Here is a 14810-nt window from a genome sequence, read left to right as displayed (position 1 = left end):
GGAACAGGAAATCTTCATCGTCATCTTAAAAATTGTAAACAAAGGTCATTTAGGGATGTTCGTCAAATGATTTTAGAGAAAACATCTTCTGGTTTAGGGAATAGATTGCCTGAATTTGATGCTTCCTACTTTCGTGAATTGTTGTGTCTTGCTATTGTTGAGCATGATCTGCCTTTTCAATTTGTGGAGTATAAGGGTGTTAGGAGGTTATTTTCTTATCTGAATCCTAATTTCAAACCTGTCACAAGAAACACCATAAAATCTGATGTGCTTAAGATGCAAAAAAAAAAAAAAAAAAAAAAAAAAAAGAAAAGGAGCAATTGAAAAATGTGTTGGCCTCTTCTTCTGGTAGAATTTCATTGACCTCTGATTGTTGGACTTCCATAACCACTGATGGATACATTTCATTAACTGCTCATTATGTTGATAAATATTGGTGTTTGCAAAAAAAGATTCTGAACTTCTCTTACATTGCTCCCCCTCATACCGGTATTCATTTATGTGATCATGTGTATGGGTTGTTAAAGGAATGGGGTATTCAAAAAAACATTTTTTCAATTATATTAGATAATGCTTCTTCAAATGATGTTTTTGCTGAAAATCTTAAAGGGGAACTTGATTTGATTTGTGGTGGGGAATTTTTTCATGTAAGGTGTTGTGCTCACATTCTTAATCTAGTTGTTCAAGATGGTTTAAAAGAGATTGATGGGGTTGTGTGTACGATTAGGGAGAGTGTTAAATATTGTAAGAGTTCTCAATCTAGAAAACAAAGATTTATAAGTTGTGTAGCACATGTTGAACTTCAATCAACTCGATCTTTACAACAAGATGTTCCCACTAGATGGAACTCTACTTACATGATGCTTGATAGTGCTTTGTATTTCAAAAAAGCGTTAATTCACTTTCAAAAAGTTGATGCCAACTATGCTCATTGTCCTTCCACGGAAGAATGGGGTAGATTAGAGAAAATATGCAAGTTTTTGAAAGTTTTTCATGATGTCATACTAGCCTTTTCCGGAACCAAATATCCTACTTCCAATCTTTACTTTTCTAATGTTTTAAAGGTTAGATTGTTGTTAAAAAATGAAAAGAGAAGTTCGGATCTTTTTATGCAAAAATGGCTAACAAGATGCTTGACAAATTTGGAAAGTATTGGGCTGATTTTAGTACATTTATGGCTGTTGATGTGGTGTTGGATCCACGATATAAGATTCAATGTGCCCAATGGGGTTACAAGATGATCTATGGGGATGGTGTTGAATATGAGCTTGAGTTCTCTAAAGTTAGCAATTCTATAAAGGAACTATACAATTCGTATGCCGCATCTCATTCTTCATCAAGCAATGTAAATGTCAAATCTACTGATTCTGAGGTTGTGAAGGAACCTTGTGATGATTTTATGAAGGTAAACACTTCTTCCCTTATCTGTTTTGTTGTATTATCATATTATGAAATCTGATTTTATGTTTTGTTGTATTATGAAATCTGATTTAATGTTTTGTTGCATTATGAAATCTGATTTATATAATCTGATTTATATAATCTTATTATAACCTGATTTGTATAATCTGATTATAACCTGATTTTATATATTCAGATTATAATCTGATTATATAAATCAGATTTATATAATCTGATTATACAATCTGATATTAATCTGATTATATAATAATATAATCTGATATTTATGATTTGGTTTTTATAGGATTTTGATGATTTTTCTGTTGAGCAATCATCTGTGGCTATGAAATCAGAGATGGAAATGTATTATGAGGAGCCACTTATGCCTCGATCCAGCAACATTGATATTTTAGCTTATTGGAGAACTTGTTCAGTTCGTTACCCTGTTTTAGCTCAAATGGCTAAAGATGTTCTTGTTGTCCCCGTATCAACTGTGGCTTCTGAATCAGCCTTTAGTACCGGGAGTCGGGTACTTGATTGTTATAGTAGTTCATTGAAGCCAGATACAGTGGAGGCTATAATTTGCTTAAGGGATTGGGCCTTTGGGCAAGGTAACTTATATATAATGTAATCTGATTTTATTTCTTATGTTGGCATGTATTATTGATGGTAACTTGTTTTGTTTTTTTTTTTTTTTGTGTGTGTGTTTTGTAGACTCTATGGATCCTGAATTGGAAATGCTTTGTGGATCAATTATGAAGCTTGAGATAGAGAACAAGAATGATACGCAACCTACATCACCCGACTTTGAAAAACTTGAAAGCCCTTTTGAATCCTCTAATGTTATTAGAGAACTTAGATATTTGAACTTGTTTGGATTGTAATTTCTGGTTTGTAATTGATAATTAGGTGCCTTACTTAGACTACTTTTGGTTTTATTTGGACTATTTGTTAGATTTGATTGTTTGAAGCATTGAATGTTTGTGCCTTTGTGGTTTGAAACTTTGTTGTTTAGTTGTTTAGGTCAGTTTCAAGTTAATTTCAGGTCATATTCAGGTTAGTTTCAGGTTAAAATAACCTTACTTAAATCCTAACAAAAAACAGGTCAAATAAGGTCATTTTCAGGTTGACCCGAACACGAAAAAATCAGGTTCAGGTTGAGGTTTTCAACCCGAAATGTTAAATGGATCAGGTTCAGTTCAGGGGGTATCTGATCCGAAATTACCTGACCCAAACACGAACCCAACCCGACCTGATCCGATTGCCAGTCCTAATTTAATTATGGTTTAGAATTAAATAATGAGTCCATTTGATTTTAAAGAATATTCAAAATAGGGTATCAAGACAATGTCTTGGATAAAGAAACACCTATTAAGTGAACGTACGTTGGATATTTTAATCGAAAATTATCCCCTAATCAAGGTTATTTATATGGTGGACGATTAATGACCAATAGAGATTAGTGTGTAGTATGATTTATAGCACTGTTTCTTTTGCTATGAGGACATAAATCATTTGCACAGGTGTTTCTTTATCCAAGACATTTGCACATGACATAAATCAAGACAATCCCGAGTGCTAGGGGATTAGCCGAGCTAGCAGCCCGCACCATGTGCGAGGCGTGCTAGCAAGGCACGGCCAGCACCCCACAAGCAAAGTGAGGTATGCTGGCGCGCGCGCTGCTGCTAGCTGTCCGCGCTAGTGCGTGGCTAGCTAGCAGCGCCACTCGGCAGCAGCAGCCCGCACTCTTGTGCGTGGGCGTGCTGGGCCGAGTTGGCAGCAGCTAGCAGCCCGCACGGCGCGGGGCTAGCTGGGCCGTGGCATAGGGTCGGGTAAAGAGGAGAGCTAGTAAGTGAAGCTTGATTTTATGTGGACAAGTGTCACAAGGAGAGGAAGAAGTGGGGAGCAAGTATGGTCCCTTCCTCTCCAAGTGGTCCATACTCCTCTTTACATATGACTAGGACAGTTGTTGATTTATTACTTGCTTGAATTTAATTTATTTTAGCTTTAAATTAAATTGAGGAATTTCATGATCCTACATTGATGGGATTGAAATTCTCACTCCCACATTTCTCTATAAATATCAATCTTAGGATTTGGAGAAAAGTGTTTGAGTGGGAGTTAGAAAGAGCATTGCATTTTGGCAAAAACTCTTAAACGCCATTAACACTGGATTTTGGTCGGACCTTGCTGGACCTAAAAAGTCGGTGTTCGTCCTTTGTGGGTGGATACCGTTGGACGCTCAGCATTTGCAGAGCTAAGGGCTTTCAAGTAAGAGCCCGTGTGTGAGGGCGAAGCACGCGTCAAAGGTAATTTCCAGTTTTACCCTTCTTTATGTTTTATTATGCTTTATGGTTTTATTAATTGCGAGTGGTTCTTGGATCAGGGTTGTTTCCGCATTGAGTCGGACTAACCAAATCCCAACAAGGGCTAATCCTTTCTCTTTTAGATTGAATTCGTACCTTCATCTCCAAACATCCAGTCTTGGTTCCAGACCTATTGGAGTTAATGATCTCATGGATCGTTAAAAGAGTTTAACCTTCACCCTGTGAATGGTTTACAAGTTCCTAATACTTGTAAGTAAATTGTAGAAGGGTCCGTTAACATAATACGAGTACTAATAAGTAATCACATATTCTTAAATGAACTTGGTTAAGACTAATTTGTTGTAGACCACTAATATAAGATAAACTATGGTTGTTTTATTAATAAAAAAAAAAGTCACTATGTAGGGAATATTTCAAGCATTATGATCCCAAACTTGAACCCCACTGTGATCATACACTAAAGTATGGTGGCGTTCCAAAGGGAAAGAAAAGAGAGCAAAAGAGTCGCCAACAAATTTTAGGAACTTGTAAACCCAAAAGACAATCCAAAAGGACCATCAACTCCATAAGGTCTTGAACCAAACAGGGTCCGGGGATGAGGGTACGAATCCAATCTACAAAAGAAAGGACCCGCCCTATAAAATAGGCCTCTACTTTGTTCTGCTCGTATTCATGCGCGCTTTTCGAATAACATACAAACATTATATTAAACCTAACCTGTTTAATCTATGTTGGTTGAATATTAATGCACAAATAAAACTATTATTGGCGATCACTTGAGTTAAAATCACATTAGCCTAAACCAAATTAATAATTATCTTATTAAGCGTGATTTCAAGTACAAATTCCCTTTAACAATCACAAAAGGTGTGATCAAGCAATAGCATTAAAATATAATCAAGCAACATAATAATAAATCAATAAATAATAACAACGATGATAATAGCATGATAAGGCATAATAAAGCTTGATAATAATAGCGAGATCCTAGGCATGATACTAACAAGATTAATAACAAATCCAAGCATGTCACTAAACAATAAAGATCAAAGCTTTAAACATAACATGGTACTAACATGATATTAGAAAGAGTAAAGGCACCCTAAACATGATACTAGAAAGCATAAGATAACATCCTAACATGATACTAGGAATCATAAAACAATAATAAACATGCTTTCTACATTGTTAATAAAATAGGGAGTAAGCTAATCTACTTACTTTGAAGCCTCGTACCTCTTTCTAATAATAAAATACACAAGTTAGTAAACTTCAATGAAAATAATAAACAATAATTAAAGAATTAAATTGAAATCAAATTAAATAAAGTTTAGACTAGTTTTGGACCAAACCCTCAGAAATTATCAAACCTTGCACGTCTAGGGCGAAGGCAACTTCGAACTTGGCTAAGAGACTCTAAGTCTTGTGAATGCGGAATATTGTATGTAAAAAGCTAATTTAGAACAAGAGGGAAAAAGAATAAGCTATATTGCTTAGAGAGAGAATAGAGAGAATTAAGGAAGAATTAATGAGAATTGATGATTCTGAAAACAGGAATTCGGACCCTATTTATAATGAAAATAGTCCGGAAAAACATAGAATTTGATAAGGAATAAAACTACACGTTGTCGCCAGGAATCAACTCTGTCGCGAGCGACAGTGTCTACCGCGAGGCGACAGTGTCTGTCGCGCGACGACAGTGTCTATCGCGCGGCGACAGACTTGTCGTTTGACGACAACTTGTATTAGCGCGTTTTCTTCACGCGGAATCCGATCTTTAATCAACTTGATCTACGGAATCCGTACAGAAGATAAAATACGTATTTTTAAGATAATAAAACAATAAAATAATGTTTTACTCCAAATAAAAGTCTATTTTAAAATAATTAATTATTAAATCTAATAATATTAGAAAAAAGAACCTTCTAGAAACTTCTAGGAAATTATAATTAATCCTAATAATTTTAGGAATAACAATTAACATTGGGCCCTCCTCTGGATCATTGGGCCGTATTTAAATAATTAACCGGGCCCAGTTTATTATTTTGGCCATAACTTCCTCAATATTCATCGGAATTGGGCTTATAATATATCGTTGGAAAGGTCTTTTCGAGCCCCATCCAACTATAATTATTTATGCCTAGACACTAGTCTAGGCATCTATTCCTACACCCCCCATGAAACGTTGTGTTTCAATACCCACCCCCTACCACAGTAATTGCCACTAACTTCCCCTACCCCACACATAAATAAATAATTAAATAAATAAATAATCAAATATTCATTTGCATTTTCAGATCAATATTTTCTCTCTCATCTTATCTCTCCATTTCTCTCTCATCTTATCTCTCATCTTCTCTGCAAAAGCAAAAGTGCAAAACTACAGCAAAAACTAAGTAAAGTCAATGACAATGTCCAACATTAGAGATAAAATTGTTCAATCGTAACAAATTTCAACGAATACTAAGCAAAAATCTGAAGAGTAAGTATATTTTTCATGTTTAGAGTTTAAAAAAAAAAAAGTAGAAACCCTAATTTTTTGGTTTTTTTTTTTTTTTTTGTGATGGTATTCATGAAAGAAAGTGAAAAATCCAGCGTCGAAGAAGCATCAACATAAGTATTGTTAGTAATTATTGTTAAATTTCAAAGTGTAAGCACAACGATGTTTAAGTTTGGTCATATCTAAACAACTTACTTCTTTCAATTTGATTTTTCAGAGCGGAAGGAATTATTTCTGAGACGATATAAAAGCATAATTTTAAGTGTAATGAACAATATATATATATATATATATATATATATATATATATATATATATATATATATATATATATATATATATATATATATATATAATATGCAAAATACGATGAGTGGAGAAGATATAATGTATACAACTCTTAAGTATAATGAACACATACAAAACACTACATGCTCAAATTCATATTATGAATGATGTCCATGTATATCCAAGTTATTTTTTATAAATGTTCATTTTCAATTTGATAATTGTTCATTTATATATAAGTATAAAGTCAAAAGCTATGAAAAAAGAAAACAATAAGCCAAAAGTCTGGGTTTGTGACTTAAAATGTAAGTAAAATTCAATAAACAAGTAGTAATCTTATTAATTTTTAGCTGAACAAGTAATATAATTTAGTGTATGTTCAATTATGTAGGACATAATGTTCATTTATATAACACTTAATGTTCAGTTTAATAATAATTCGTTTTCATTAACAGGTAGACCAAATAATAGGACTGATGATGTAATACATTGCTCAACTAATACAAACTGAAGATCTGAGCGGAAAGAACGAAAGTATATATGACATGTTCACTTATGGATATGTTCATAGTTGGTTGATAAATCAAAACTTATAGATATTACTTGTTAATAGAATTACTCTACGTTTTTTAAGTTTAAATTACTTATGTTTAAAGTTTGATAAATATTATTTATTTACAAAATTATTCTTATAATTTTATATGAAAATTGTGATTTTTATGTAAAGTATTATGTTTATCAATTTTGATCATTTACAAAACCTAAATGATCCACTTTCAGAAATTTAAATATTCACTTGTAGAATATTAGTAAAACTAAACTATTCTTTACAAAAACTTAATGATCACTTTTAAAAACTAAATGATCAGTTTTACAAACTTAAATATTTACTTACAGAAAATTTTTAAAAAATATTTCAATAAGAAAAATAGTACTTAATAGCAAATGGATAAAGGTATTGTTTTGAATATTAGGTGCCACTTGAGCAATTGTAGGAATTTGTACATTGAAACAGTAGGAACAACTTGATCATTGGCTTGAACACCTAAAATAATTGAAATTTGAACATTTCTAGGAACTCTAGGAGGGACTTCAGGAGCTTGAGCATTCTTTTAAATACTAGGAGCATTTGTTGCAGCACTAGGAGGAACTTGCTTCTTCTTTGAACAAATAAATCTTTTCATACATATTAAATCATCTCTTCATCGCCTCTTACACTTTCCAATTCTAACTCTAAAATCTTTAATTTCATAAATGCGTATTTGTTATACATTTCATAAGTTTTCTTCTTCGAATTTAAATTGTTTCCCCACTAAATTAGGCTTACTTGTTTTCCAAGAATAATAACATTCTTTTTTGTCACTACAATAATAAAAACATGTAATAATTGAACATATATATCCAATAGCAACAATATTCAATTATAATGACGCATTTGATCAATTAGAGTAAAGCTACCATAGAGTATATATAAATGAACATTTATCTTTACATAATTGAACATTATGATGACACCGTATAATAACAAATAATAAAATATATTCACTAGCTAAAAGCCTAAAAAGTATATGAGACTACAAAACACTTATAATTATTAAAATTCACATGTAAACACATATATTCATGCATATACAACTACAATAAACATGTTATTTACTACTGAACACAAATATAACCCTAAAGTGAACATTTACTATTACAAAAGTGTGCATTGTTTTAACTATAGTTGTTTATATATAGCACATAAAACTGGTAAAAACAATCGAATGAAAAAATTATAAATAACTATAAAAGTTCATATAAGATGCAATAACTGGAAAAAAAAAAAGAATATTAAAATGAAACAATAACAATAGAAAAACAAAGAAATATCAAGATTAAAAGCATTACAACCAGTACTATGAAATCAAATCTTTGTAATGAAATAATAACAATAATTAAAAAAAAAAAAAACAGAGCCTTATCAAAAATTAAAAAAAAAAAAAAAAACGATTGATTAATTAGCATTAACGATACAAAGTTACTCACATGATCCTTAAACGAATCGAGTAATCCAACTCTAGCAAGAATAACAAAAATTCACAATCATGATGAAAAACAACTAAGTTAGAAATCTTCATAAAAGAAGAGAGAGAAAGTTGAAGAAAAAAATAGGAGAGAGAATATGAAATCTCTATAAAAGAGGAGAGAGAAATTTTTTATACAGTGGCTTGAATGAAAAGTAAAGAAGGAAATATGAGAATTAAAATTTTAAAAAAAAAATAAAAAAAAATAATAATAAAAAGACAAAAGGGGCAAAGTAAAAATGACGTAGTATGATGGGGGTGTAGGGAAAGTTGCCTAAACTAGAGTCTAGGGAAAAATTTGTAATCCAACTACACTATTATTGGACTTTAATTATGGACCAAACTAAACTGGTTTGGCTATTTCCAAATAAATAGAGTTATTTTCAAAAACAGAGAGAAAAGAATTTTTAATAAAACTAAACCGCAACACTTGACTTTCAACCACTTTCACCTAATTCGATAATGGTTCGACGTGAAAGGCATTCATCACTGGGTTTGGTTTTGGAGAGACACAAATGGGTGTCTACACACTATAATAAAAATAAGGTCATTATATTGAAATAAAAGTCGTTTTGGTAATATATAAGCTATAAAGGTTAATTTTTTTAATAAAATAATTTTTATATTATTCAATAGGAATAATAAAGGTCACTATGTTAATATTAGGGTCATAACGTCGTATTCAAGTTCACAATAATATTAAACGTTATACAAGTTTTAATAAAAATTATTATGTTAAAAATAAGGCTACAATGGTAAAAATAAGGGTCACTATGTTCAATTAATGTCAGTTGCGTGTGCATAAATCTCAGGTCCACAATAATATTATTGTGGACCAGGCCAACGCAAGTCTTTTTGATAGGTAATCAGTTAATCACAATAAAAAAAGAGGTTAATAAAGGTAGCATATCCCACCAAAAAACATACTCTGTAGCATATATTTCACCAAATAATATATTATTACAGGTACTACGTAGAATATATAAGAAATTAATAAGTAAAAAAGAAAAAAGAAATTTAATGGAAGTTACCTAGTGTAGTAGAGACAGTGTTCCTAAAAAAAAAAAAAAAAAAAGTGTAGTAGAGGCAGTGGATTTTGAAGATGACTCAAAAAGAGAGGTTTAGATGGGGGATATGGTTTATTTTAGACCAATCTTTTCCATCTGGTTCACTGTAACTTTCCTTCAATCCATCACATGTGTCTATGCGAAGTTTTTTAAGGCATGGGAGGATTGCTTCTGGCAGCGATTTCAGCTTATGACAACAACTAATTTCAAGCGATCGCAAAGACTTGAGGCAAGCAAGCCAGTCCGGGAGGTCTTCCAGTTCTAGACAGAAAAAAATTTCGAGGCACTCAAGAGAAGTTAAGTACTGAATGCCCGTTGGTAGATGTACCAGTGGAAGTATTTGCAAGCTCAAGTAAAAGAGGGCTTGAAGGTATTTCCATGGAATCTCTTTCTCTTCTTCAAGTTCTAGGTTTCTACAACCTTTAATTTGAAGCATTTTCAAGTTGGTGAAATGTTCTATTCCTCCTCCCAGCAGACTCTTTAAGTTTTGGCAATTTCTAATAGTTAGATGATGGATGGTAGATCCGTACCTCTGATACTCTTGTACAATACTCGATAAATTCTCCATCTCCATATTGCACAATGTGAGACTACGAATGCTTCGTATACTCTCCAAAAAGTGACTTCAGTAATCCCAAATTGTCTGTTTCTAATCTCCTTATATCAAAAACAACATCACCAGCTGAATTACTGTTGTTGTTGCTTGAAGAAGGGGAAGAGAATGAAGTGGCAGCAGCAACAGCAGCAGCAGCATTTGCAATAATTGCTTCATAATCTCTTGGTCTTGTAAATGTGAAATCTTCAATGAGGCCATACAGGGTAAAATCTTTCACAAGTGGACATTCGGGAAAAGATTTCAAGCAAGGGCAATTCTAGAGGACCAATGACTCAAGCGATGGAAATGAAGGTGCAGCAGCAGAAACATTATCATATTCCATCAACTCTACTTTGGGCAAGTTTGCAAGTGTAAGAGATTTCAGATGCTGGAGTTGACTCAATTCTGGCAGATGTTGCAAATTGTGAAAAAGCACCAGGGAGATACTCACAAGACGTGGGAGAGAGATTGACAATGCGGCTACCCATCTTGGCAATTTGGTTCCGCTGTATCCCATAATCTTTATTTCTTCAAGATCAGGATGGGGTTCAAGTCTTTCTAGCAATCTTTCGTCTACAACTCCTGGTTCTTTGGGATGATACAAATTTAGTGGTTCTACTGACAAAGCCTTGATATGTTCCTTGTTTACTAAATAAGATCCCTCATCAGTGTTTGTTGAATCATATGCGTATCCTTTTTGTAATACAATTGTAAGTGTACCTCTAAGATTAATTAGAGGCATTAAGTCTTTAAGTTGACCAATCTGGGCTTTCTTAGAACTTTCAGGACCTAATACAAACCTTGTAAGGGTACAACGACCACTCAAATTATCCATTCCAGAGGGCATATGAGTCAAACTATTACAAAAGCTCGTGTCCAGATGCCTGAGATTGACTAGTTTCCTCAAATCCTTTGGCAACTCTTTTAGTTCCCGACATGAACTCAAGTTCAATACTTGCAAATTATAGAGTGTAGTAATTGACTCAGGAAGTATCTTCAACTCCTTATTGTCAGAGAGATCAAGGTACCTTAAATGTAAAAGGTTCTTTATTGTACTTGGTAAAGCTTTTATGCTAAGCTCGTGCAAGTCCAATACCCTCAAACGCCTGCAATTTGCTAAGACTGTTGTCACTTCTGATTCACACTTCAGATTCTTATAAAATGAAAGCTGAAGAAATGTACGCAATCCCCTCAACTTGCCAAAAGCATCTCTTGGACTAAGCAGTAGGAGTGAACTCCAACAAGAAATAGAGAGGTGTCGAGTTTTTCTATCAATTGGGCTTGTGCTAGCCTCCCCCATGAAGTATGAATCTTTTCCTGCCACTTCTTGTGCAAGATCATGGATCAAATCGTGCATTTTGCATGAATTAATTTCACCATACTGATTCTTTCTAATGTCTTGGAGAAAACATCTCTGCAATAAAATTGAAAAATACTCGTCACCAACATCTTCTGTATTTTGCAAGTCATTCATAGGTCCAAGATAGCCTTGTGCAGACCATAGACAAATCAATAACTTTTTCCTAATGACATAATCCTTGGGGAAGATTGCACAATAACTAAAACAGCTCTTTAATTGTGGAGTAAGATGATGATAACTACACTTCAATATCGGCATTATGCTGTCTTCACCTTGTCCCATTTTAGCCAAGTCAGTTCTTTGAAATAATTTCCACTTGCTCTTATCTTGACCATAGAGCATACTCCCTACCACCCTTATCGCAAGGGGAACATTTGCACAATTTTTCACAATGTCTTTACCAATATTAACAAGCGAATCATCGGCCTGACTAGTCCCTTGTTTAAACGCAATTCTCTCAAACAAATGCCAAGAATCATCATTTGATAAACCCCTCAGCTCGTACATTGGATCATCTCCTATAGCCTCCACTACTTTTTTTGAGCGAGTGGTAACCACAATTCGACTACCTCTTGCACCCAAACACATAAACTCCCTCAATTTTAGCCATTCATCACGACTTTCTTTCCACAGATCATCTAGAATAAGTAAATATCTCACTCCTCCTATATGTCTTCTGACGTTCTTCTGCAGCCCATCAATTCCAATATCACCCGGATCTTTCTCAGTTGCTGACTTTAACATCTTACGAAGGATATCCTCCGTGGTAAATTCATCAGAGACACAAACCCACAACTTCAAATCAAATGCTTCATTAATTCTAACATCATTGTACACAAGTTGGGCAAGAGCAGTTTTCCCTAACCCTCCCATCCCGACAATACTAACAAAAGAAACAGTATTATCTCGACCATCAACTCAAGAATTCGACTCTCTCAGCAGCATACCAATAATGGCCTCTTTGTCAGCATCTCTACCAAAAATACTATTTTCAGGGACATAAGACCAGGTTTCTTTTTTTAAATGTCTCTTAACAGGTTTAACCACATCACTAAACCCAAATTCAGTACGATCTTTAGCAATACTATCTAGCTTCTCTCTAAGCTTCTTAATCTTCTTAGATGTATTAATAGCAAAAAGCAACTGGTTTTCACTGGAGAAGAAATCATGTACCTTTTTGGAGATCTTACCACCATGCATCTTCTGTCGCTCAGCAACTGTAGCAAATTCATCGAACAAATCATCAGCATCATAGACAGCTTCCTTGAGCTTTTCAAGCCAACTTTGGCCTTCACAAGTGAGCTCTTGCTGCTTAGAATCCACATCAAGGAAGACATTCTGGATGGTTTCGACAGTGCAACGGAGAGCCTCAAGTTGGGATTCATACCTCAATTTGGAGCACAACTCTCTCAACAGCTTGCTTTCTATTGCTGCAAATAGTGTTTGAGCAACACTTAGCACCAGTCCAGTAGCCATTCTAGTGGCAATAGAAGGCAAAAAAAATTAATATACTTAAATTAATATACTCGTAAAATGTGATACAGCTGTTTAGTTTGTTTAACTCTTTTATTTAAGACATTGTCTGTTGTCTCACATGTCCATACCTTTATTATACTACAAGGAGCTTTCCTAGATGTTTCCTTTACGAGTATTTTATAGAACTACTGTAGATTTTTAAGTCCCCTCTGTATTGCTACTCCCTCCTTTCCCAAAACTTCGACCCTTTTAGCTTAATTTTAGTCCCAAATAATCGACCTATTTGCATTAAAATATCCACCAATTTACAATTATATTTGTGCAAAATAAGCTTTTTGATATAAAATTTGGTTTATTTTTATGTATTTTTAATACTTTATCTTTGTCTACTTTTTTACAAACCTCATGTAAATTTATCTTTCCAATATGTTTTTATTTATTTTTAAGTAATTTTCTTAATGACCGTGAAATCAACCCAAAAGAATCGAAGTTTTGAGGATGGAGGGAGTATTTCTGAACACTTTACCTTGGTTTAACCACCCACTACGGGATGACCGGTAGTAAATGTATGAGCTTGCTTAAAGGGGGTCATGTTATGTAAGAACAATTATATAATGCGGGGTAATAGTGTTATTGCACGTAATGTATATTTTGATTTTAGAATAATATCATAGAGTGATCAAATAGTACCATTGAATATTTCAGTGGTACTATGTATACATTCAGTGGTACTAACTACGTGCGTATATAATATCACTAAATAACTAATGGTATGATTTAAACTTTCAGTTGTACAATTAAAAGTGATCCCACACAACTTTCTCTTTCTTCATTTCTCTCTTTTCCATGTGACTTTTAATATTTTAATATTTGTTAATAGCACTACATTAATACTTCCACATAAATGTATTAATACCTCCGTGTTTTAATAAATGTTACACTTATTAAATCCGGCCTTGTTTTAATAAGTGTTACACTTCCTTTTTTGCAAAAAGCTATCTTTAAATATTATATCCCTCTCCTCTCATGGTCTCCACCCAAACCCACTACTACTTTTTTTTTTTTTTTTTATTATATACTTTCTATCACATTCATTATTTTTTCAATAAACTATCAACCCTACTATATTTATCTCAATGTGTAAAAAAAAAAATATTTATTTATCTTAATTAAACACTTATTAGAGTAATGAATTGAATACAACATGAGTTTGTTGTAGGCTAACACCTACTCATTTGCTCATAATCGTTTTTCAAAGTATAAGATTATCAAGAAAGCAATTTGACACATCTAATCATGGTGTATCTTTGGTTAAAAATCAAGCTATATTTGAGGTTGTTCTATTGAAGGATTTTCGAACCTTAATGATGCGTAATCCTAATGACAAATAACAGTAACTAACAATTAATAGCGACTTAGAGTTACCACTTTTTTAGAAAAATATCGGTAGCTTAGAAGTTGTACTGTATTTTTCTCGTTTCTCTAAGATGTACTTTAGCTGTTGTTTACTAAAGTAGAAAGAATTTATTTGTCCTTTCCTATCAAAAAAATTATCCTATTTAAAGTATCTTATAACTTTATGCACGCATTGCATTATTTCCAAAAATTTTTGAAATGTTTGAAGGGGAAAGGAATGTAGAGAAGGGTGGGGAACAAACAAAGTTTAATTTGTATGCCAATGTATACTGATTTGTATGTCAATGAATACTGAATTTGTATGTGAAACAATG

The 14810-nt window shown here is 33.1% G+C and overlaps 1 protein-coding gene across 1 annotated transcript; it reads right to left on the bottom strand.

Annotated features, from left to right (window-relative positions):
- Positions 1-9322: 9322 nt before the first annotated feature.
- Positions 9323-12477, bottom strand: LOC145603983 (putative disease resistance protein RGA1). The gene is made up of 3 exons (XM_081659946.1): positions 10538-12477; positions 10259-10432; positions 9323-10146 (listed from the first exon to the last, which is right to left on the bottom strand). The coding sequence occupies exons 1-3, from the start codon at positions 12475-12477 to the stop codon at positions 9690-9692; spliced, it is 2571 nt and encodes an 856-aa protein (XP_081516072.1). The 3' UTR covers positions 9323-9689.
- Positions 12478-14810: the final 2333 nt, after the last annotated feature.

This window comes from Chenopodium album, chromosome 22 (assembly GCF_948465745.1).
Source record: "Chenopodium album chromosome 22, dcCheAlbu1.1, whole genome shotgun sequence".
NCBI lineage: Eukaryota > Viridiplantae > Streptophyta > Magnoliopsida > Caryophyllales > Amaranthaceae > Chenopodium > Chenopodium album.
Note: the sequence above shows the minus strand (reverse complement) of the source record. Positions and strands in the feature narration are given on the sequence as shown.